Source organism: Triplophysa dalaica, chromosome 23 (genome assembly GCF_015846415.1).
Source record: "Triplophysa dalaica isolate WHDGS20190420 chromosome 23, ASM1584641v1, whole genome shotgun sequence".
Taxonomy (NCBI): domain Eukaryota; kingdom Metazoa; phylum Chordata; class Actinopteri; order Cypriniformes; family Nemacheilidae; genus Triplophysa; species Triplophysa dalaica.
In genome coordinates this window covers 17,892,336-17,915,550 of record NC_079564.1, presented here as the reverse complement: position 1 = coordinate 17,915,550, position 23,215 = coordinate 17,892,336, and the positions used below count along the sequence as shown (strand labels likewise).

Here is a 23,215-nt window from a genome sequence, read left to right as displayed (position 1 = left end):
TATATATATATAAACAAATAAAGAAAACTAAAATAACCTATGTACTATTCGCTGGTTGGGTTTACGCTCTTGTGTCTGATTGGTAGCGTTCAATCATGGGCGGGATCTACATCATGACGTTTCACATTGCGGAAGTAAAATGACCAACATGGACAACAGCGGTGAGTGCGATCTTTATCTAAAGTTTAAATGTAAAGCCATCATACTCACTTTTTAAGCAGCCTTAAATTAAATTTGTCATAACTGCAACATAACAAACAATACATTTAATGTTAAACAAACCTTTTAAACATGGAGCGTACTGTGGTAATATTTTGGATACAATTGTAACGTATTCATTCAAGTTAAGTTTAAGAACATTTAAGTAAACACGTAATTTAGTTACACATGCAAATACATCTGAATAAACGATATGCCATCAGATACTTTAAATATACCATGATTAACCCTCGTATTTTTGGATGAAGTGTTGGAATAAAATAAAGAAACGTCTTTAGTTACGTGAGCCTGTTGAATGGTAACAATGTCACATGAGCTTCTGTATCTCTCTGTTAGAGAGAGGAAATCTGGATCAGGTGAAGCACGTGGTTCTGGTTTTGTCTGGTAAAGGTGGAGTGGGTAAAAGCACCATTACTACTGAACTGGCCCTGGCGCTCAGACATTCAGGGCATAAGGTAAATACACCATCATCATGTCCTGTTGTCTCATAGTGTCTCTTTACATGTGATTTGATAAGTGTGTGATTCAGGTTGGTATCCTGGATGTGGATTTGTGTGGACCCAGTATACCACGGATGCTGAGGGTTGGAAAGCCGGAGGTACATCAGTGTGACGCGGGGTGGGTGCCGGTATATGCAGATCCACAACAGCAGCTGGCACTCATGTCCATCGGCTTCCTAATGGAGGATCCTGATGAGGCCGTTGTGTGGAGGGGACCTAAGAAGTCAGGTGTGAACAGTGGTTAGAGCATGGTGTTAGCAACGACAAGGTCATGGGTCAGGGATTGCACATACTTCGTATAAAGTGTATAGTATAATGCAATATAAGTCGCTTTGGACAAAAGTGTCTGCCAAATGCATAAATGTAAATGTATAACCTCTCTCTTGTCAAGTCATCTGTAACGTAAAGTATTTTTTATTTTTGTCAGCTCTGATTGGGCAGTTTGTGAGTGACGTGGCGTGGGGTGAATTAGATGTGCTGTTAGTGGACACACCTCCGGGAACATCAGACGAACACTTGGCTGTGCTTGAGAAGCTGCGCAAACACAAAGTGGACGGAGCCGTGCTGGTCACTACACCACAGGTAAACAGACACCATCTCTGCTGTACCTGTACCTGCAACTCAAACCTCTTATCTGCTGAATGACGTGAACTGAAATGTTGTGTCAGGCAGTGTCTACAGGTGACGTGAGGCGTGAGATCACCTTCTGTAAGAAGACAGATGTGAAGATTCTTGGTATCGTGGAGAACATGAGCGGCTTTGTGTGTCCACACTGCTCTGTGAGTTTAATACCCACATACTGTACAGACAACTGCTTTATACTCTAATGTTGATTTTGACATCACACTTGTGTGTTTGTGTGACTTAAGGAGTGCAGTAACATCTTTTCCAAAGGTGGAGGTGAGGAACTGGCCAAACTCACAGGATCTGTGTTTCTAGGTAATGTGGTTTGGTTTACACTTTAACTTGTGTTATCCCAGTGTTCACGACTAGGTGACATCACTAGTGCACATCATCTGCAGATACTCACCTGCTTATGAGTCTCATAGACCTTATATATATAGATACTAGATATATGAGTTCATGAGCACAGGGTGGAGTATCTACTGCTTGGTTTTGTCATGACTGAAAGAAGATTCTGAAAGTGTGTGTTTGTGTAGGCTCAGTACCGCTGGACCCGTTATTGACAGCAAGTTTAGAAGAGGGCCGAGACTTCCTGCAGGCCTTTCCAGAAAGCAGCACATACACGGCCATATGTGATATAGCAAAGACTCTCCTGAGCAGCCTGGAGTCCTGAGACAACACTGTAAACACAACACGTGACACATTCAGTCAAGTCCATCATGTCTGATGTGTTCTGTTCAGTGTTTGCTTCTGTTAATAAACAACGGCATATTTTTGTCATTCATTTGCGAATGAAAAGTTACACATCAGAGCAAACGTCTGCATAGTGTCTGGACATTTCTAAGCTGTAAAATGATGTATGTGTCAGTTTTGTGATAGTGAAAAAAAGATATTTGTATTAATAATAGTGTGTTAAATTTGTGTAACTTTCAAATAAATGCTGAGGGATTCACAGAGATGAAAATGCATTTAAGGTCATACTATATTTGAACGTAGTTGTGGTTTTAGGCTTTTGCAAAATCATTATTACAAAAATATTAAAGGAACAGTTCATCCAAATGCTGAAACTGCGTCGTTTACCCTGTGGTTTTTCGTCAGGAAAGATTATTTGAGAAATGTCTCAGTGATTTTGTGTTCATACAATGGAAGTCAATGGGGTTCAGTGTTGTCAACATTTTTCTAAATACTTTCTTTGTGTTCTGCACAAGAAATATACTCATACGGGTTTAGAATGACATAAGATTAATAAATGACATTTTTATTTCCGTGTGAAATAAAAATAGGGCAATAGGTCAGCACAATAATAACAGGCCTTTCATGTCACAGCTGTTCTATACGACATACAGTAACAGAGCTGTTACGTTATATCAACTTTGTTGCATCCTAAACTAAAACAGCCGTTTAATTTGAATTAGAAACTACATTCTAGTCTTCTGTCCTAAATAAACTACTTGTATGTTCAATGTGTAATTCAGTTACTGTTGAGTGACAGGACAGATAAATACAGCTGCACATACTCGCACGCTTTCACGTGAACTGAATGATGAATAAGCAGAGGGAACACAGGCATGTGGAAATTACATTTGTGAGACCCTCAGAAAGGGCACACACACATCTTTAATACAACCAAACATCAGATATACACAAGAAACAACCATAAATACACACATCAAGCTGAAACGCTCCCCAATACAACACTCACCAGAAACCCCAGTTTTTAAACAGTACAGGAATCCCAGTCAGTGCAGGTCTATTCTTATACATCTGTTTATATATTTATATATATCATTCAGAAGATCTGAGGAGCTCCAAGTACATTTTTATGAACAATATCTTCATAAATAAAACCAGTGGAAAACTAAAATGGATGGTAACAAAAACGATTCCATTCCACATACAGATTGATCAGCTGTTTTTTCCACTTCACAAACACATCTTTGACATCAATGCAGAAATCAAATGTATAAAACTCCCAAAACACGAAAAGACGGAACCACGAGCATTCGTTCGTTTACCAGTCTAACGTAAAGGGAGTGAAAGAGAATGCATGATTGGCTAACGGAGTGATAGGTAAGTGGGGGCGGGAAACAAACAGAACTATTACTTTCATTATTATTATATATTCTTTTCTTCACAGACACATGACGAAATCACTATATACTGCATTTACAAGAAATCAAAACTATTGAACTGGGACGACTGTACACGTCGCAGAAATAAAACTGAACGTTATAACGTGTAGGATTATTCCCCACCTTTCATTTCATCAATTCTTCTAATATTCATTTTTAGTTTAAGGTTTCGAAAATGTTTCCCCCTTCCCGCATTTTTTTGTTTCGTGTTCCATGTCCCCCATCGTCTGGTGTGGCAGCGCCGCATGCCGACTGCCAGTTTATTTGGTAGAGAGGATCAAAGCTACAATGAGGCCGTACAGACCTAGGACTTCAGCAAAGATCAGAATGAGGATCATCCCGACGAAGAGGCGCGGCTGTTGGGCGGTGCCACGCACGCCTGCGTCTCCCACGATGCCGATGGCAAAACCGGCTGCCAATCCACTCAGACCCACGCTGAGCCCTGCGCCCAGATGCAAGAAACTCCTGCGACACAAAAGAAAGATTATTACCAGCTTATTTATAAGACATTAAATTCTGAATTCAGTTTCTACATTTATTGGTAACCTGAAAACACTACATTTAGGCTACTTGAAAGGGAAAAAGAAATATGACTATTAACACAATGCATCAAAAATGGTGTCTTATTCAGTGCTTATATTGCTTCTTAATGAAGTCTTTTAAAGGGGATATGGATTAGGATTCAGCATCTCTATACTGGGTTAATTTATAATAAAACAAGTTATGTAACAAGCATTTAACATCACACAATACCCTAATACCTACCATATTTTGTATTGATATAAATATGACATACCAAAACTGTGTGATACACTCACTTGTACAGAGTGATCTTCTCAGAGATGTTGTTGGCAATGAGAACAGCCACCACCAGGCCGTAAATGGCTATGATTCCCGCCATGACGACAGGAATGATGGACTTCATGATCAGCTCTGGACGCATCACTGACATGGCAGCGATACCCGTACCGCTTTTAGCTGTTCCATACGCTGCGCCCAACGCTACAGAGAGAGGCAGAAGTGCAATGTTATTTTTCTTTTTTTATAATAGCATTTAATATTGCAATGCACTTTGGGATTGCATTCAACAAAGGATATGTGTAAGATCCCTTTAGCCAAAAGAGGATTGATTCACATATAGTGAAATAAATTTGACAAAACTCAAAGAACAGCTTTATCTACACACTCACAATAGAGGGTGACACAGGAGTGGACATACCATGATCCCAATCCCGCAAAAAAACTGGGTAAAAATCCGGTCCCGTCCCAAGCCCAGAATAATGACTCCCATTCCCTCCCACTCTCGTATTGTTTCTTATGGCCGGAATTTGTCAGTTACAGTAAAAAAAAAATGAATAAAATGTTCAACTTGGAAGAGAGTGCTGAGCTCATCATAAGCATTTTTTACTGTCCATCACAGGTGCAGCAGAGACGTGACGAAAAACACTGCAACCAATCGACTGTCATTTGTAACTGCAGTTGCGCCATTACGCCACAAAGCTGGCGCTGTTTCATTATACGCACAGTGATGCGCTAAAGAGATGCAGTACAAGAGCTACAGTATATTAGGAGCTGTATTAACTGTGTTTCGTGGCTGTTCAGATGAATATTGTTTGTTTTTTATTGAATTCAATTTCTTAAAAAGTATTTTTAGATTAAAGTGGCATACACAGCATTGTAATGTTCTGGGCTGTGCAGATGGTTACTTTAATCAGCGCTTTACTGTACACAACGAGCGTTTAAGTATGAATGAAACATAGACTGTATAAAATATAGATGTAGTGTCCGTGACGTTACTCGTAGGTTTGTGAAAAGTAAAAATGAAGCCCAAAGATTCCCAGAAAATCGAAAATTGGCTAAGAGGCAGGACGTGGGTGGAGCTAACATGTCTGGTTGCAGAAACAAACCACGCTCGCCAAGCTCGACATATTGGCGGTTGACATTTAAATGTTTACAGTGGTTCACACTTTATATGGGCTAAATGACCTGAAACTACAATGTGCAAGTGATAGCTAAATGGACACCTGTCACTCAAGTGGCCACACCCTTGATTATGCAGAATTTTTTAACGGATGAGTAATAAAAAAATTCACCCCCCTTCACAGTTGTCATGAAGGGCAAAAATACCTATTTAGATTAAAATATTTTTTGTAACAAGCTTGACCATTTTGACATGGAGCTCAATGAGATTCTGCTCTGTTTTGGAGCCAGCCTCTAGCGGCCAGACGATGAATTACGGTTTTAGTCACTTCCGTTGTGATGACGCATGAGTTGAACTATGGCAGCTGAGAAGGCCATTATTTGAGTTCTTTTTGAAGAATTTTCAATCTTCAATTGATGCGTATACCGACACATTTATAAATAGCTTTACTTCCCATTGTGCAAGCGGTCTCATTAATACCATGTGGTTATATACTAGTGGTGGGCCGTTAACGGCGTTTTGAGACTTTTATCGCGCAATAAAAAAAATGTCGCCGTTAATCTATTCTCAAAGTTGGGTTGGGAGCTGGGTCTATACTACGCAAGCTATGATAACTTTCACCTTGATATTTTAGCGCGGATGTATACCAGCTTAACTGCACTGTACGGGGCGAGAACGAGATTTTTCAACTCGCGTGATTCGAGTCATTCGCGGAAGCAGAAGCCGCCTCATCATCTCATAACCAGGGCTTCATTCGCACGATTCGCGCAGCAAGTAGGTCTATTGGCTCTTTGCATTAACATATAAATCACTCGCGCTTGACGCGCCATTCGCGTTTGCTCTGAACACAACATAACGTTACTGTGAAATTACCACATCAAACGTGACGTGCTAACATGGATGCAGCTATGAAGCCGCCGGGTTTGCTTCAGGGAATATTAATTTTTAAGAAGCTTCCCAATAGAAACATCGACAAGACTAAGGTTGTTTGCACCTTGTGCAATGCGGAATTGGTTTAAAAAAAAACTTTCTCTTAACAGGTAGTGGTCTAGCTTTAGTTGAAACCAGTAACTTTGTATTGAGATCTAATGTATTATGGCTCCTGTATGACATATCGCTTTTTGCTCCCTCACTCTTTGTAAGTCGCTTTGGATAAAAGCGTCTGCTAAATGACTAAATGTAAATGTACTGTAGGAGCTCTTCCAGTCTCAAGTACCACCTAAACGCAAATCATCCCTTAGCTAATGCGGAAGTAAACACAACATTGAACATAATTTAATTTTCATCACCAATTATCATAGTAGAACAGCTTTCTCAAGCAGTTTGTGATGCATTTTGGAAACAGGAGATGAGCCCCTGGTCTAATGCGCCACCTGGCTTGAGAAACCCGTTCTCAAAGACTTACTTTTAGTCATTATTTGGGTAGCATACATATTCTGAATGCCTTCGGCAGAATTCAAATGAGCCATTTTTAATCTAGATTAATCTTGGAATTAATCTAGATTAATCTAGATTAAAAAAATTAATCTATGCCCACCACTATTATATACACATGTTGCTGCTGATTGTGCTGACATTCTTGACACACCCACCAAACTAGAGAAAACACATCTCAAACCCTGTTGCACACAGTGGCACACTGTTTCCAGGAAACATGTCGTTCAACCCAGAAACCGTAGCAAAACGTTGCGCACCGGTTTGAGTTTGAACATGCCCCAGAAGATTGGCCCTTGGAACGAGCGCACATTGCCCTCAGGATGACTCATTTGAACCGAACTCCAGGGACTATGCCCATCGAAGGGAATAGGGCAAATGAATGATGACTTCATTTTGGAATTTTCCCTGTTACGGCCTGTGATGGTTCGGTACGAATACGCATAGTGCAACACCCCTAATTAGGGGTTTAAAAAAAACTAATGTGGGCAATTATAATATCAATGCTTTAGCAAGCACAACAAAAAGTGAATAACATCTTCCATTTTAGCACCTTCTCCTTAAATCGTGATTCTAAATAGCTGAAGCAAGTACCAACAGTGATACTCTCATCCATGACGCAAATATACCAGTCATCAAAGCTAAACCGCATTATGTTTGCAGGGGCAGGAGTGAGGGGTAGAATCGAATTATCGTTTCAATCAGTTGGACCGACTGTGTATTCGCACGTCCCTCTGACTGACTCCTGCTTCACTGTAACATCAGTATTTTAACACTGATGTGTGTATGGTCATTCCCGAGCCTGGCGCTGTAGATCTGCACACACACACTGCACATTACTGCTAGTTTATTCAGGAATCTTAGTCTAATCTCTGTCTCCGGGATTAAAGGGTAAACCTGGTGTAGATTGTAGATTACTACTACAACTGCACAACAGATTCATCCTAACAAGCCAATAAGAGACTGTGTTTGCGTTGGGTAACAGATGGACACTTGTGATGAAGACCAGAATCAGTTCTTCAGAGTACAGATGGCCACCATCCAACCAAACACACCAGTACATTTACCAACAAACACTTCAGTTTACAAACACCTCTATCTGCTCTGAGAGACAATGATCTGTAGAGATGAAGCATATTTTGGGCAAAGCTATGCTGTACTTATCTCAGTTGAAATATTGTTTGAGAGATTAGATGTAGAAAAGCTATTGCCAATATAGGGCACAATAATTGAGAGCCGCTATTCCAAAAGGTGTAGCTCAACCTCTAACACACTGAGTTTTTATTTAAATCAGCATAAATTACATACATACACAGTACTAGAATGATCTCTCACATATAGAATGTAATTCTATAGAAAACAGTGGTAGTAAATATGGCCCTGTAGATGGTCTACCTATATGTCCAGACTCCCTTGTTTTGCATTGCTATGCCTTGGCACACTGAATTTGTTCAGCAGACGCTTTTATTCAAAGCGACTTAGAAATGAGCAAACAACTAACAGACTAAAAGTGTGCCATAATGAGAGTATGAGAAATCTGTCTGTAACGTCTCTTATTAGCCTATCAACCATCAGCTATTTTCATGCGCATCGGGTCCGATCACAACACTGATCAAATCAGAAACTTGATGAGTAAATATACTGTACATCATCTCATCTTGAAAAACAAGCGTTATTATACCGAGTTGATAACTCAATTCCTGGACATAGCCCTTCATTCTGACCAACTAACTAAAGCAAATATTGTAATATAATGTTACAGGACATAACTAGGGATTTTTAAGGTCCTTCTTTGGTTTATGGAGTGTCCAACAACAAGTTTATCTACATAAAATGTGTAAAAACACTATTAATTCCTAATAATAGGTAGTTATTCTTACCTAACCTTTTGACTGACTCTCAAATGATTCGTCCGGCGATTCATTTGTCTAATCCCCTCCTTTCTGCTAGCCTAGTCTGCTGTGGTTGGTCAGACGGTCTAGTCTGCTGTGATTGGTCTACCGCGAATGACTCTCAGGAGCTACAGTGTTTGGGGGAGTAGAGTGGGGTTTTCACAGGCAGTCCTAGCATGACGTAGGCGGGGACTATATGTAGTGACGCATTTCCACGACGGAAGGCGACTCGGACTATGGACGACTCGTTTGCGTGATTCAGAGTCGAAATTTATCGGATTTTTGCATTGACAGCAAGAGTTACATGTCAGAAAAGATTACATTTTAAGTAAATTCTGAAAACAGCATATTATTAATTTCTTCTTCTTTGATATAAAATGCACTTATGCACAAAATAAGACCCGAAGTGTGTTTTAAGAAGGTTATTTTGATATCATGCTGTGTATGGCTTAATTTTGTAGGTTAAATAATGAATACAAACACAAAATACAGTACAGTTCCTCTCTATGCACCTGTCTCGTGGTTAATGACAAACTGAAACCTGCAGGCCTGTCAAAAATTTCCCTCTATCAATTTACTCACAGAAATATGAGATATGTACTTTTTGTCCTTTAAATTCATTAGAAAGGCTGTTTAATCTCAAATATGACCAGTAGAGCAGACACCTGCTGAAATCACATCATTCTGTCCAGCCTGGACTGCATCTACAAGCACTTTCAACAAACACACACCAGCTGCCGTAGTGTGCTTGCGTAGCTGATGTGGAGGACATTTTCAGAAATAACATTTAAATGCTTAGATGATGTCAAAGAGGCCCAAAGCGTCCGCCACCAGTCCACCAGAGAACCATCATGGCACGCTGCCCTGATGCTGTGCTCGTGATGTCTGCTCTACTGTGTCCACAGATATTTCAGATCATCTCCTCATTTCTGCAACATCTACAACCGGGAATCTCAATCTGACTATTTTACATGTTTCACTTGGATTGTAAATTGAAACAGTTTAAATCAGTAATTGGATCAAGTATTGATGGTTTTAAATCCTTTGGGATGGACGATATAACTCACAGTCACACGAAAATGCTTTTAATGTCTTGAAATAGATCAGATCTGTAAGAACAATCTGCAGTTTGACATTCACTTAATAAAAATGATAAATAATTCAATATCACACTATTAATATGTTCAGCTACTGTATTACAGTCAGACTCATCTTGAAAATTTCTGATTCTGAACCTAATGTGAGTGATGATCAATAAATGTAAAAAAAGATGTTAAAATAAACCTGTTTAACCTGGTAAATAATCCCTTGTCCTCTCTAATCTCAAAATCTATTCAGAACTGATGAAGATTTAAACCTCGAGGGTGGTTGAATTCCTGCGTTTAAATGTAACGTGTAACGTTGTACAGTGCAATATTACAAAAAGGTGTGAATATACAACCATTTGTTTTCCATAATGATCAAAATAAAACAATTTCATCAGACACCATTAATGGTAAAGACAGGCCTGGATTCTAATCAAACAGACATTGTTTTGATGCAAAACCAGTTATTGTTGAATAAATGATTTAATGAATCTATTAAGTATGTGTATATACTGAAACAACAACAATTATATTAAAAATACCTAAAATTTTAACAGACATCAAAAATACGTCCTGCAGGAGGTTCGCGTTATAATCGTGCAGAAATAATTATACATGTGTAAGCAGGTGTACTACTTAATGCATTTTGTATCAAATGTGTTAAATCAATATATTTATAGATTGTTTTACCGCTAAAGACCATCGCTGCTGATGCGCCCATCACGGCGAAGAACGACGAATATTCGGGGTTTCCTGACGACATTATTCCTCAGATTTCACCTCAAACCCACAATGTCACCGGCTGATACTTTTGGACACGAGCAGAATCGGCCAGATGAACCGATACAAGGCTGTATGGGCGATGGGTTCGGCCGAGAAGATCGTTAATAAATCCGAACCGTAGGATGGAAACTGCTCGTCACGTATTCTGTCAGATCAATCTGCGGTACAAAATGGCGGAAAACGTCACCAGATTCACCGTGAGGGAGATGCCATCCAGCTGAGGGGAAGAAAGCCGTGGAAAAACATAACAGCCTGCTTTAAATAAAGCATAAGAAAGAGTGTTTATTTAAATTATATAAGCAGTAGATATCAAATATTTGTACTGGACACGGAGAGTTATTTAAGGATGTTGGTGCTCACTGGTCTCCCCCTTCTGTGATGAGGATGGTTAGCTCCGCTGCGGGCTTTCCCTTTAAACTCAAGATGCTCAGATCCATAGAATAAAAATGATGTTCTTATAATCTGGGTGTGAACACCATAGGCTCATAGTTCTTTTATTTTAGCTATTCCTTTCATATTTAATTGCTCTCATAATGTAGCAACCCTTTGTTTCCAGAATATCAATAAGATTGATAAAATCAAAGGTGATTTTTGTCAAATATTGTGCTTTTTCAGGAATCGGCTAAATTTATTGTTTATGGTGCATTATTTGAAAGACCAGGCTTGTTGCAAAATGATTATAATTATAATTGTAAATGTATAGTATTACCGTGTATGCATTTTATGTTATTCAGATTTTTCTGTGTTAGATCGTCCTAGGGCGTCGATGAGCACACCGCTGGCGACACATTTTAAGATGTTTTATTATGCATAGTTATCCGTTTGACGACTTTAAATGATGCTCCTATAGAGTAAAATAATGTTCTGTATGTCCACCACACAGTGGTGTGATGAACTGCATGAGGATTCCCGAGATGAAGGTCATTCGGCGCGGTGACGTCACGTAAACGCCACGTCCTTCTGTCAGCAAGAATTTAATGAGACTCATGGACTCATTAAACAGATAGACATTAAAAACATGAATGAAAGGCTACGGTGTCTATAAGAAGACAATCGTTGGTTGGATTTCAATGTTATTCCTTACATTTGTTATGTTATTTTGTGCTCTAAACATGATGTGCCATTTAAATCCTTTTATATAGTTTTTTTCATCTTTAGCGTGAGTTTCTGTTGGTGGACAGATGTTTTTAGGACACATAAGAGAAGATCAATCAGTCTGGTATCATTTAGCCAAGGGGTGAATCTGCACCATAAGGTCAAACTCACATATAAACAGTGTTGGGTGTAACTAGTTACTAAGTAATTAGTTACAGTATTTTAATGACTTTTCCCTTGAAAAAGTAAAGTAAGTGATTACTCATATGTTTTCTGTAATTTAATTATAGTTACTTTTGATGTACTTAAACTATATACTTTGTGAAATATATGCGTGTGCAATAGTGTAATTGACATCAACATTCAAAATCTTACTTTAAAATCGGTGCTCACATTTGTAATACTTTGGTCAGTTAATAATATTATTTATTTGAATGAATTAAATAAGCCGTTTCATGTCTATCCTTGAATCACTTAACTAATCAAGGTCGATGTAGGATATAGAAAGTAATTAGTAATGAGTAACTAAATACTTTTTGGACAGAGTAATTTGGACAATTACACTATTGAATATGTAATGAGTAACTAGTAATTAATTACTTTTTCAGAGTAACTTACCCAACACTGCATATAAAACACAACAAACACATATACAGAATTGACTTAATGACAATAAAGGATTTCCTACTAAATGAGCATAATTACTGAAAATGAATGTTTTCTGAGTTAATTTTTATGTACAAACACAACACATTTGAAGAAACCATTTTATTGGCCATTTATTTTGTTGCTTTATGCATCATCCAATTGAACTCACTATTTTGTAGAGCCCATGTGTTCTGCATAAAACATATTTACTGCCTTTACAGCATGCAATATATGAGCTTATTAAATACTTGACATAACAAAACAAGAACATCAATTACAGCATTTTGACACTATACCACAATGTTGTTACCCACGTGTTTAAGACTTAAATTCCATCCTTGAAACACCGCGTATCACTGATAAACACAAGCCCTGCTGTTTCTGAATAAGACACATCCACACACTGTTTGACAACACATCACAAGACACACACAAAACACTCATCAACACTCAGGTTTGATCATTCAAGGGTTCATTTAAAGATATGCTTTGGAGCAGAGATTACTACATTCCTACTGATATCAAACAATATGTTACTGATAATGGTCATTTAAACTGTAGATGATTTACCAACATCTACCAACTTCAAAACAAAATGTTTAAAAAGTCCAGAGAAAATTATGAATCGAATAATTTTTGTAATACTTTCTAACATAAAAAAATATATTGATGATGTCATCAGCCATATAACTCAGCTATTTAGTTAAATAAGAAGACACAAAAAATGAAAATTCATAAAGCCTAATGCAGAAGCTAAACAGGGGCTGTCCAGCTCAGATGAAGCAAGAGGAGCTTGAGAGCCTCACATCCTTCACTTTCACTAAATAACGAGTGGCTGAAACATAAATTTCACTTTGGCCTTTTAAATATTAGGCCTAAATAATATATATAGCCTATATCTTCTGGGGGGGAAATCCCAGAAGTCTTTTATTTTCAGATCAATAATCAAACATAACTGGAGGTCTATAAAGAGTGAGAATGTTTTTAGTTCTCTTTGTCTCTTTTAGTTGGCACACAGTGCAGAGGGGGATGTAATAGAGAATCACTCTCAATTCGACCATATATGCATTTTAACAAACAGTGGGTGAATTAACTAAAAACAAGAATGCAAATATTATAAGGACATTTCTCCATGAGATTTACCTGGGTACAGACATGTGTTCAATCTAGCGCTAGAGGACATCGTGACCTACGGGCAGAGTACTCGCCTCTAATGCCCCAGACTAATGTACAGCACACACATTTACTATTATAAGCAACACAGAATACATGAAATACCTTCAAAAAGACACCTAGAATAAATCACCTTTGAAAAAGACACCCTGTTCTCATCAGGACACACTGTCTTACTCCTCTGATATAGTTGAACCAAAGTCTCTCAGCTGTATTTTACTGTACTGGTCGTTATTTCACACTATCATTACTAACATCCGTTTAAAGAAGGACAGATAAAAGATATTGTTAGATGTTAAACTGAACTTCATCAAAGCTTCTCAATTCTCCACATGCCGTCTGCTGATATATGACAAAACAACAACAAATAAAATATGTTGACATACATTATGATAAATGATACATATCAAGTTTTTCACTTATAAATATTCACACATTAAGCACTTGATTCTCACTGGAACTCAGGTTGTTTGTTTTAGTGCACAGAGGAGCACTGAAGCTCCAACCACCTACATGAAGGGACGTCAAACACCACACAACCATCAGGGAAACCATCATGGTCTTCTCAGCTCTCGATCTGCACAAGACGTGAGCCTTTCTTACGATTCCATGGTGTCTTTAAAGCCCCACACCTCCAGCAGAGCGATCTGGAAGCTCTCGGCACACAGAGGAGGGTTGTCAAAGGTTAGGCAGCGTTCGGTTCGGCCGTGGTTCAGCTCTGAATCGATGTAGAGAGCGTTACCGTCCCCTCCACCTGTAAAAACAACAGATCATGTGTAACAGAAACAGCTCATGGAGATTTAAAGTAAACCTTCTATTCACCAAACAAAGCCAAAACAAAGCAAGGACAAAAACCGGCATCTGACTCACCAATAATGATAGAGTCGATGTTTCCCGCCATAAACATGGAGGTGTTTCGTGAGTTCAGGTTGAAGTGTCGTGCAGAGAGGAAGGGTGAGAGGTGAGATGGATCTGTGGCTGGTTTTTCTAGATTCAGGGGTGAACTGTTGCCAGCCTGGTCATCGGCTGGGGGCTGGGCCGCGCTCGCCAGCTCCGGGTGTTTGATGATGACCCACTCATAGCGCTCCATTTCTGGCTTCATCTGAAACAAAACCATGATACTGTTTAGGTTTCACACAAACTATACTGAAAAACACCAAAAACATAAAAGTAACTGTTCCTGTGGTTTCTCTTGTGGTCAGACACTGGACATAACACCTCTCTGAACAGACAGTGTTATGTAACTTTGTGGTTAGAGATCCGGGCTGGTGACCTGATACCTGCGGGTTCAAACTGGAAGCATTGACCAACTTATAAAACTGTGCATCTAGGAGTAGATTTTAGGAGAAATATACAACACAAAAGTAGTACATAAAATATATATTTGCAACATGACAAAAGTGCTATATAAATAAATATTGAATAGAATTGAATAGAAAAAATGAAAACAGAAAAAGCTTACTGAGCAAAAAATTATTCTCTGTGACCATGACAGGATGAAATAATAAACATTAAATGTCTGATTGTATTAACCACATTCTCTTGTCAAATAGTGACACCAAGTGGTCATGAAACAGAATACATCTGGGATTCTCTCACATAAGTTCACTCAGTCCCCGTTCTACTCCAGCATCCCATTATTAACCATAGAAAGGACTGGAAGAAATGTGACATACTCTGAAAACGAAACACTCTCCAGTGCCAAAGAAACTGAGCTTGTTCCCGCCCCTCTTCCGCTCTTCCCAATCAGTGGAAAGGAAGGCCCCACACACCTGCAACAGGATTGGATGAGATACACGTCAATCCCAAACGAAGAGGTTAATTATACAGAACACATTTTCAAAGAGGAACAGAGCGACGAAAGACTGAAGTACCTCTCTGCTTGTTGTTTTAATGAGCAGCAGTGTTGGCTCGTGTCCCTCGCAATGTGAATAAAACCTGAAACAATCATCATACACAGACATAATGAGACATTCACTTAGTGTTTAATTACATTTATGCAATTAAAAGATGCTTTCATCTGTGTGTGTGTTAATGTACATGTCTGCGCATATCTGTGTTTGTGTGTTAATGCACATGCATGTGTGTGTGTGGATGGATGTTTTCACCTGTTGAGACTGCAGCCGTGTGTGGAGGTTGTGAAGAGTAGTTTTGGTTGACACAAAGCGAATCTTTCAGGGATCCACGACCAGATATCTCTGATCTCCGTAGCACTGACGATCTCAGAGCTGAAATTATCTGCGTTCACGGCTAACTGTACATTCTGCCTAAACAGAGAGAGAGAGAGAGAGAGAGAGAGAGGGAGAGTGAGCGCTTTAACTACACATACATACACATTTTGACCAAATTTCAACATCAGTAAACAATTTGGAAAACACCCCCAAAAAATAATAAATTGTGAGGATGACAAAGAAGAAGACTCACCTTCTAGAGCTAAAGCACAGCACAGAAAGATGATAGAAGAGCAGCAGAAATTGAACATTAAAGAATAAACTACTGAGAACAAGAGGAAAAACAAATCAGACCTTAAAATGGAACATAAAGGTAATGAAAATGGGAAAAGAAAATGTGTGTGATAAAGGAAACATAAGACAAACATCACAAACAAAAGTAAATCTGTGTATCCAATGCATGTCATGTATATTGTATAAGTACAGAATCAGCTACAATAGTACACTAAAAGAATCAATGTACCAAAAGTAGTCTTCCTTCAGATATCCGAAGTTCCGAACATTAAATATTTCTCTGAATTGAGCGCAGACTGATGTTTTTTTTATTACCTCTTCTGTTTAACAGTAATGCCCTTCTGCTGTAGTGATTTCTCATTGGCCAGCTGTAACAGCGTGATTTCTTTGCGGCTGAACAGGCGAATGGAGAACGCTTTGTCCATCAGTTTGTCTGCCGTCACGCATTTGCCGATGTTCTGCACAAACGCCTGGATATCACCTCTGACCCCTGCAGAGTCCTGCTTGGTTAAGGTTGAGCCGTTTGCCGCACAGTGCTTCCGGTAGAACTTCAGAATGGCCAACGCAACCCGATAGAGAACCTTGTAGCCCTCCACCAAAAACACATCTAGTACACGTGCAGCGTAGCTACAAGGAAGATCACCCAAAACCCATCTCTGCCAATCAGAGTAAACCTCCAGCACGTCTGTCGCCGTGGCGACGATCAGCTTATGCGCAGCGGGGCAGTACTTGTGCATGAGGTCGCCAAAGGTCATGCAGGCCGACTGATATGCAAGGAAAGTCTGGTCTATCAAACGTCGCCCAGGTTCGTTGCAGGCCAGCATACGACTGACGTCCTCAAAGCACTGCGCTTCGTCTGCGCTCCAATGCATCAGCAGTGCCGTCACCGCCGGCAACGACGGGCAGTACGAGATGTCCGGAAACTGCCCTGCTATGCAGGAAATGACAGCGTGCACCGAGCCGACTGATTCCGCTTTCAGACAGTAATGGGGCACAGCTGCCCCGTCCACAAAATCCGGCAGTGGGTAGGCGGATGGGTTTCGCTTGCTGTTTGAATTCCCTATGATGTCCCGGTAGACTTCAGCGTCTGGGGTGACTGTGCGGCAAGGGAGAGCTTTGAGGAGCTGCTGGTAAACAGCACCTCGCTGTGCGTGATTTTTTGCCCAGTGTCCCGAGCGGGCGTGCTGTTTCAGCTCTTTAAAGTCTTTATATTCTGTCTTACTGGGAGCCGCATCGCGAGACACATTGGCCAACTGAGACCAGTCCACGAATACACCGCAATCCACCGCCATGACCTCTGACTGGATCACAAACAAAGAAGGAAAGATAGAAACTATCTGCCCATACTGCTTCAACTGTTGACACAAAAATGATCATAATTATAAAGTGCTATGTATGAAGTAGCAACATGCTAACTTGACAAAAGTGTTGAGAATTTTATATTCAAAAGATTTTATTATATCGATTTTATAATTTCGGTCACTGTCTGGACTGGACATAATCATAACACAAAAATATCCTCCGTCATATGTTATACAATACAGATTAGAGAACATGGAGTCACAAAACAATAACACTGCTGCTGCTGTGTAAAGAAAGCAACAGATTTACTCTCACTACAGACTCTGAATGTTTGTATTTGTGTCAGACTCAACCGAATTGGCCCATTACGTTTATTAGATTTTGAAAGACAGGTCAACAGAAATCTCTTTGCTCTGTCCCTGCCCCCTCTGTCTCTCTCTCTCTCTCTCTGCCTTCCTTTATTTCACAAGACCTGCTATGCATGCAGTGGATTATTGTATTGAACACTTTCTATGAATTAAGAGCGTCTATTGGACGATCCCTCAATGTCAATAGCACATCAACAGCATAAACTTCAGACACAAAGCTGAAACACTAAACTGGATTTGCTGTTAAGGTAAACGGCATCGGGGTCACTGTCTATAATCCATTTACATCACGACAGGTGGATGTGCATCTGTGAGCAACAGGTTAAAACCCAGAAAGGGTTAGTCAGTGAAATATGACAAGTCTTGAAAAAATGCCTACTGTTGGGTTCTATTGGTGGGATGTTATCTGGAGTATGCAAACTAGCGATGAGACGATATGTAAATTTTGGCCGATAACAAATACCGATAATTCTTTAACATTGGACGCCGATAACCGATATATTGGCCGATATACAGCATCTATAATATTAATATAAAACTGACACAAAAGGCAAAAAGTGGACAACTTTTTTTATTTGAAAACCATTAGTTCTATTTCCCCCCTAAAAATCATGTACCAAGCCCACTTTACACTAGTTAACGATTCTTTAACCTTCAAACTTTTCTGGTGTATTTAACAAATTCTAGATGTTTTTTTCAACAGCCACATGTCAAACAGGTCTCAAGACAGAAAGCATACAGACAGCAGTCTGAATCAAACAATATGCTATGTTTCTATAATTTACACATTGAAATAATAAATATACACATCAAAAATAGTGTGTGTTCCTTTTTTTATAATAACAGTAAGTGAATGATCATGACAGAAAGACAGTCCTGTACTGTATTTTAACTGCGACCAGCAAACAGATGAAGTCAAATGATTTAAGATTTATTGGCTTTAAAGTATCGGCATAATTATTTCTATCGGACGATACCGCTACCATTCAAAATGTACATTTATCGGCCGATACCTATATGGCGGATATTTCATCGCGCATCCCTAATGCAAACCATTAACACACCATTAAATCCCACTAGAAAAGGCACAAAATACAATACACTTTGTAATGGTAAACAGCTTGGTGCAGTGCATACAGGTAACTAAGGCTCTCCCGAACATTTACCACGGAAAAACTCAATATATTACCAAACACCAAGTAACCACAGTTTAGTGATAATGGTTTTAAAAGCAGATTAGAAATCGTCCAGTCAAGTCTGTCTGGCAACCAATCAGCGAGCGAGACAGACCGTCAGTCATGCGCGCCGCGCCCGCCTAGCGATCTATAGGAGTATGAGTATACGCACACATCAGCTTAATATGCCGAACACTTTTTGATATGCCGAGAAAGAATACATGTGTACTTCACATTTGTCAAGTTTCACCGACAGACAGTGACATTGGAGAACACGGACACGCTTTCAATTTCCTGTGAAAAAGTCGTTCACTTCTTGACACGTGACGTTTTATAGTCACAATCCGGGACGCAACACTAATGCATATGCAGACACAACAGAGTGTATTATTTCAGCGCCTCGCATTTGTTCTCGATCCATGCAACGGTGCATGAAACGACAAGGCTTCAAGATGTAGCTAATGTGAATGGCGCTTGCAGCTAATGTCTCAGACACACACTGAATCGCCATTTAAACCATCATAGTGCCGCACGTTACGTGCAGGAATCGCGAATACATTCTTGACATTCAGAAAATGTAAATATAAGAAAAACATTTGAATGAAAGCTCGTACCTGATTCGCTTTCGGCTGTCAGTCAGCGGGCATGTTTAGGATTGTGCGTGCATGCGCAGTGAGCGCTGCCGTCACCGCGCACCCTCACTCATGTGACATATCTATTAAAATGTGATCTTAAGAAAATACCTACCTTTATAGACTTCTTATGTGAAGTGGAACATTTAATTAAATAACTGAGAGAAATGAATTATTTCTTTTGTTGAAGAGATATGACTAGATCTTTCATCTACTTTGATTAATACATATTTTTTCTTCTTCCTTGTCTTCTCTTCTTTGTGTTCTGATGACTTTGGATGTATTTTTGGAATATTTTATGTAGTTTATGCAACGTTGTATTTCATTATTGTTATCTCTGAATTGTTTAAATAAAATCTAAAATAAGAACTTTATTCTAATGCTTTTACAAGTAAAGGCAAAACGTTGTTTTCAAAGAATTTAATTTATGAAGATTTTTTATATTTCCCAGAAGTACAGGTGCATAATTACACAATTGTGAAACAGCTAACAGTCAATAATGTAGTATTATGTCTCTCCTTTCAGTAGGATTTAATGGTGTTCTATTGATTTGCATCCTAAAATATTATTAGTAGAGACCCTAAGACATCACTATAGATCCTATTAAAACCAACTTTATATTAATTATTAAAACGAAACTACTCTGGTTCCGCTTACCATTACATCCTTTGTATTTCTCTAATGGGTTCTATTGTTTTTAGCAGGAACACAAATGTTTGCCTTCATTTCAAGGAGCAATGAAAAGGAGGGGCGAGGTCCACTATCACCTGACATGTTTAAAGTTATGGCCTTGTGACTGTGAAGAGGGTCATTCGCTCTGGTAATGAGACAGCGTCCGTCTCACACATGACACTTATTATGATAACTCAATCAAGGCTGCAGTGCTGCAAACAGTCTGTGGTTGTCTGGACTTGCAGCTCTTGCGCTCCAAAGCAAATGTTCCATATTAGACATTGTACCGGTCCCTGATTTTAGGAAAGCTATCAACACTATGGTTCTCAAAACTGAAGGCCGTGGCCCCCTGGGGGGGAACAAACCGGGTCCAGGGGGCAACAGTTTTTGTGACATTTTATGAAATATAGAAGTTGATCAAACATTTTGTGCAATCCAACATCACAAAAAAAAAAAAAAAAAAATGTTTCAGCATTTTATAATTGAACATGTCTTTGGTTTAGTTAAAATTCTAAGTTAAGATCATGAGTTTTTATTTGTGGGGCCTTTCAACGAAAAACTCTGAGAACCACTGATCTACAGCAACGCTAAATAAATAAAAATAGATTGTCACATTTAAATGTAGACCAAAAATAGGACTTTGTCATTTTCAGACAGATATGATATACAAAACATTTATTTGTTCTGTCTCCAGCCTCTCAGTTGTGGCACAATTTTTTTTTTACAAAATAACTTTTGAATAAGAATTTATGATTCACTAAAATCTGTCCAAAATTTAGAAGCCGTGCACGCATGCTGTGACTGGAAAGCAATGCATCAAAATGGATCAACTTTTCACTTTCATTTCACTTTTCATTTCAATTTATTGCCAAGTCTCTCTCTTTATTGTGTGAGTGAAATGAGTAATACGTTAAGAATTACTATGTGTTTCAGTCAAGTTCATACACATGATAGCATGGCCTTGTGTGACCGTTTTGCATGCATCGACCCATCATGTGTGTTTTTATCTCCGAGAGAGCAGCTCATTTCCATACCATCTCTTTAATAACGCCTCGATCAGACTGAAAGTGGCACTTTGTATTTGTAAGTGTTCCTCTCCAGGATGGACAAGGTCAAATTCTCTCCTTCAGCATTGACGGGTCGTCGCGGCTGTCTGCACATTGCCGAGATCCTGATGTGTGCGCTGACGTTTGGAGTGGGCTACATCTGGAGTCACCCATTCCACACCTACTGGATCTACTGTATGGTGATCTGGGCGTTGTGTCCTCTCCTCACGCTGGTCATCACCATCATCGAGATGTTGCTCATCCACAAGCTTATCTTGTCGTTTTGTATGGATTGGGATGACTTCACGACGGGCATGGCCATGATGTCGTCCATCTGCACTTCCTCCTGCACGGTGATGTTTGCCAACTTCTACGTCTGCCGGAGGTGCGTCTGGGGCTGGTGCGTGACGATCCTCTCCGCCGTATGTTGCATACTTTACTGCGTGGAGATGGTCAGGGACAAATGCGACTCGACACGTTCTTCCACATACATGTCTGCGTTTCCCGGCCTGGTTAAGATTCTTGAAGCGTTTGTTGGGTGCATCATCCTTATTTCTTTGATCGGTTACGTGGGCAAACCGGCTCTGCTGTGGTGTATCGTGGCCTACGCGGTTCCGTTGCCTTTAACCCTTCTCCTCATCATCACCAACATCATGACTAAGTTAAAAAAATGTCTGCCCTGCGGCATTGACCGCTTCGCCATGGTTTTCCTGGTCATTTCCGTTGTGCTTTACGCCTCCGCTGCTCTACTTTGGCCCATCTACAGTTTTCGAGGGAACCCGCGACCCAAAGAATGCCCGGGAGACAGCTGCATATGGAGCATCCAGTTTGTGGTGACAATCATGACCTACATTAACCTCGGCCTCTATGCCATCGACCTCATCTTCACCTGCTGTGGTATATGTGGATTCAGAGGCCCTTAAGGCGATAGGTGAATTCAAACCTGTACCATTTTTTTTTTCCTGCAGGACACAAATGAAGATATTTTGGAAAACGATGAAAACCAAACAACACGTATCCCAATTGACTTCCATTTCATGAACACAAAACCACTGAGACAAAATATCTCCTTTTGTGTTTCACTGCAGAGAAAGAGTCGCATCCAGGTTTTAAAAGATTTGAGAGTGAATAAACGATTCACTTTAACATCACTGTACATCCTGATGTACATTTCCAAAGTGGGTCTAAGGAAAGAGTCACCTTGATTTCAATTGTTTGCTGTTAATTGTTCAAAATAAATGACGTACTTTACATGTGTGTACTTTTGTACCTGATTTTGAAGTGTTTAATAAAATATTTAACTTTTATTTCTTAAAACTGCTTGTATTGAATTTGTTTGCATTCTGCCTCCCTTTACTATAAAAAAGTGTACTAACCATGTTTTTTTCTGAATTGAAACCATTTTTTACAGTTCTTTTACCTCTATTTTACATTTTGCACTGCATTAAATTCATTTTTAGCATTAATGGAAATGTCTGTAACATCTGCAGTGTACAGTTTAGTAAAATCATTATTTTGGGGTTAATGGGGAACTCTTGGAGCAGTCTTTCTCAAACTTTTTCTGCCGATCCCCACTTTGGAGGCAGTGAAGAGTTCCAAGCCCCACCTGCCCCCAATAGCCCCACCTAAATGGTCATCAACTTTAGGTCCACTGGTTTTCTCTGCTGGTGGCCAATCTCTAGTTTCCTTTCATGCCACAAACTAGATTGTTAACTTTTATATCCACTAACACCTCTCCACATGTTTTGTTCCACTTCAATTACCCTTCTGACATGAAATCACTCACATAGGCTACTATGGTTCCACGTGACATTGTCTTTGCAGTCTTTAAGTAAGGGTTATATTTAAATGTGCCGTTGTTTTGTTTTGAGTGCATGGTCAATAAATGAAGGAATTAATAGAGATGGACAAAAAAATGACCAATTTTTTTCCAGTTTGTCGTGCCCCACTTCTATTCCCAACTAGTGGAGCGTGCCCCACACTTTGAGAAACACTGTCTTAGAGGGAGGTTACTGTTTGGAATATGAACGTTTAAAAATAGAAAAAGGA

The 23,215-nt window shown here is 39.4% G+C and overlaps 4 protein-coding genes across 4 annotated transcripts; 2 read left to right on the top strand and 2 right to left on the bottom strand.

Annotated features, from left to right (window-relative positions):
* Positions 1-118: 118 nt before the first annotated feature.
* nubp2 (nucleotide binding protein 2 (MinD homolog, E. coli)) lies at positions 119-2,410 on the top strand. Its single transcript, XM_056737991.1, has 7 exons — positions 119-161; positions 556-674; positions 749-947; positions 1,147-1,301; positions 1,388-1,498; positions 1,589-1,658; positions 1,880-2,410. Exons 1-7 carry the CDS (start codon positions 140-142, stop codon positions 2,014-2,016), a joined length of 813 nt encoding a protein of 270 aa, XP_056593969.1. The 5' UTR covers positions 119-139; the 3' UTR covers positions 2,017-2,410.
* Positions 2,411-2,912: 502 nt separating this feature from the next.
* atp6v0cb (ATPase H+ transporting V0 subunit cb) lies at positions 2,913-10,761 on the bottom strand. Its single transcript, XM_056737995.1, has 3 exons — positions 10,498-10,761; positions 4,294-4,477; positions 2,913-3,940 (listed from the first exon to the last, which is right to left on the bottom strand). The coding sequence occupies exons 1-3, from the start codon at positions 10,568-10,570 to the stop codon at positions 3,736-3,738; spliced, it is 462 nt and encodes a 153-aa protein (XP_056593973.1). The 5' UTR covers positions 10,571-10,761; the 3' UTR covers positions 2,913-3,735.
* Positions 10,762-12,444: 1,683 nt separating this feature from the next.
* On the bottom strand, positions 12,445-19,499 carry tbc1d24 (TBC1 domain family, member 24). The gene is made up of 7 exons (XM_056737969.1): positions 19,431-19,499; positions 16,287-17,326; positions 15,615-15,773; positions 15,381-15,444; positions 15,183-15,278; positions 14,377-14,608; positions 12,445-14,260 (listed from the first exon to the last, which is right to left on the bottom strand). Exons 2-7 carry the CDS (start codon positions 17,261-17,263, stop codon positions 14,106-14,108), a joined length of 1,683 nt encoding a protein of 560 aa, XP_056593947.1. The 5' UTR covers positions 17,264-17,326; positions 19,431-19,499; the 3' UTR covers positions 12,445-14,105.
* Positions 19,500-21,222: 1,723 nt separating this feature from the next.
* LOC130412889 (myeloid-associated differentiation marker-like protein 2) lies at positions 21,223-22,089 on the top strand. Its single transcript, XM_056737686.1, has one exon. The coding sequence runs from the start codon at positions 21,223-21,225 to the stop codon at positions 22,087-22,089; it is 867 nt and encodes a 288-aa protein (XP_056593664.1).
* The last annotated feature ends 1,126 nt before the right edge of the window (positions 22,090-23,215 follow it).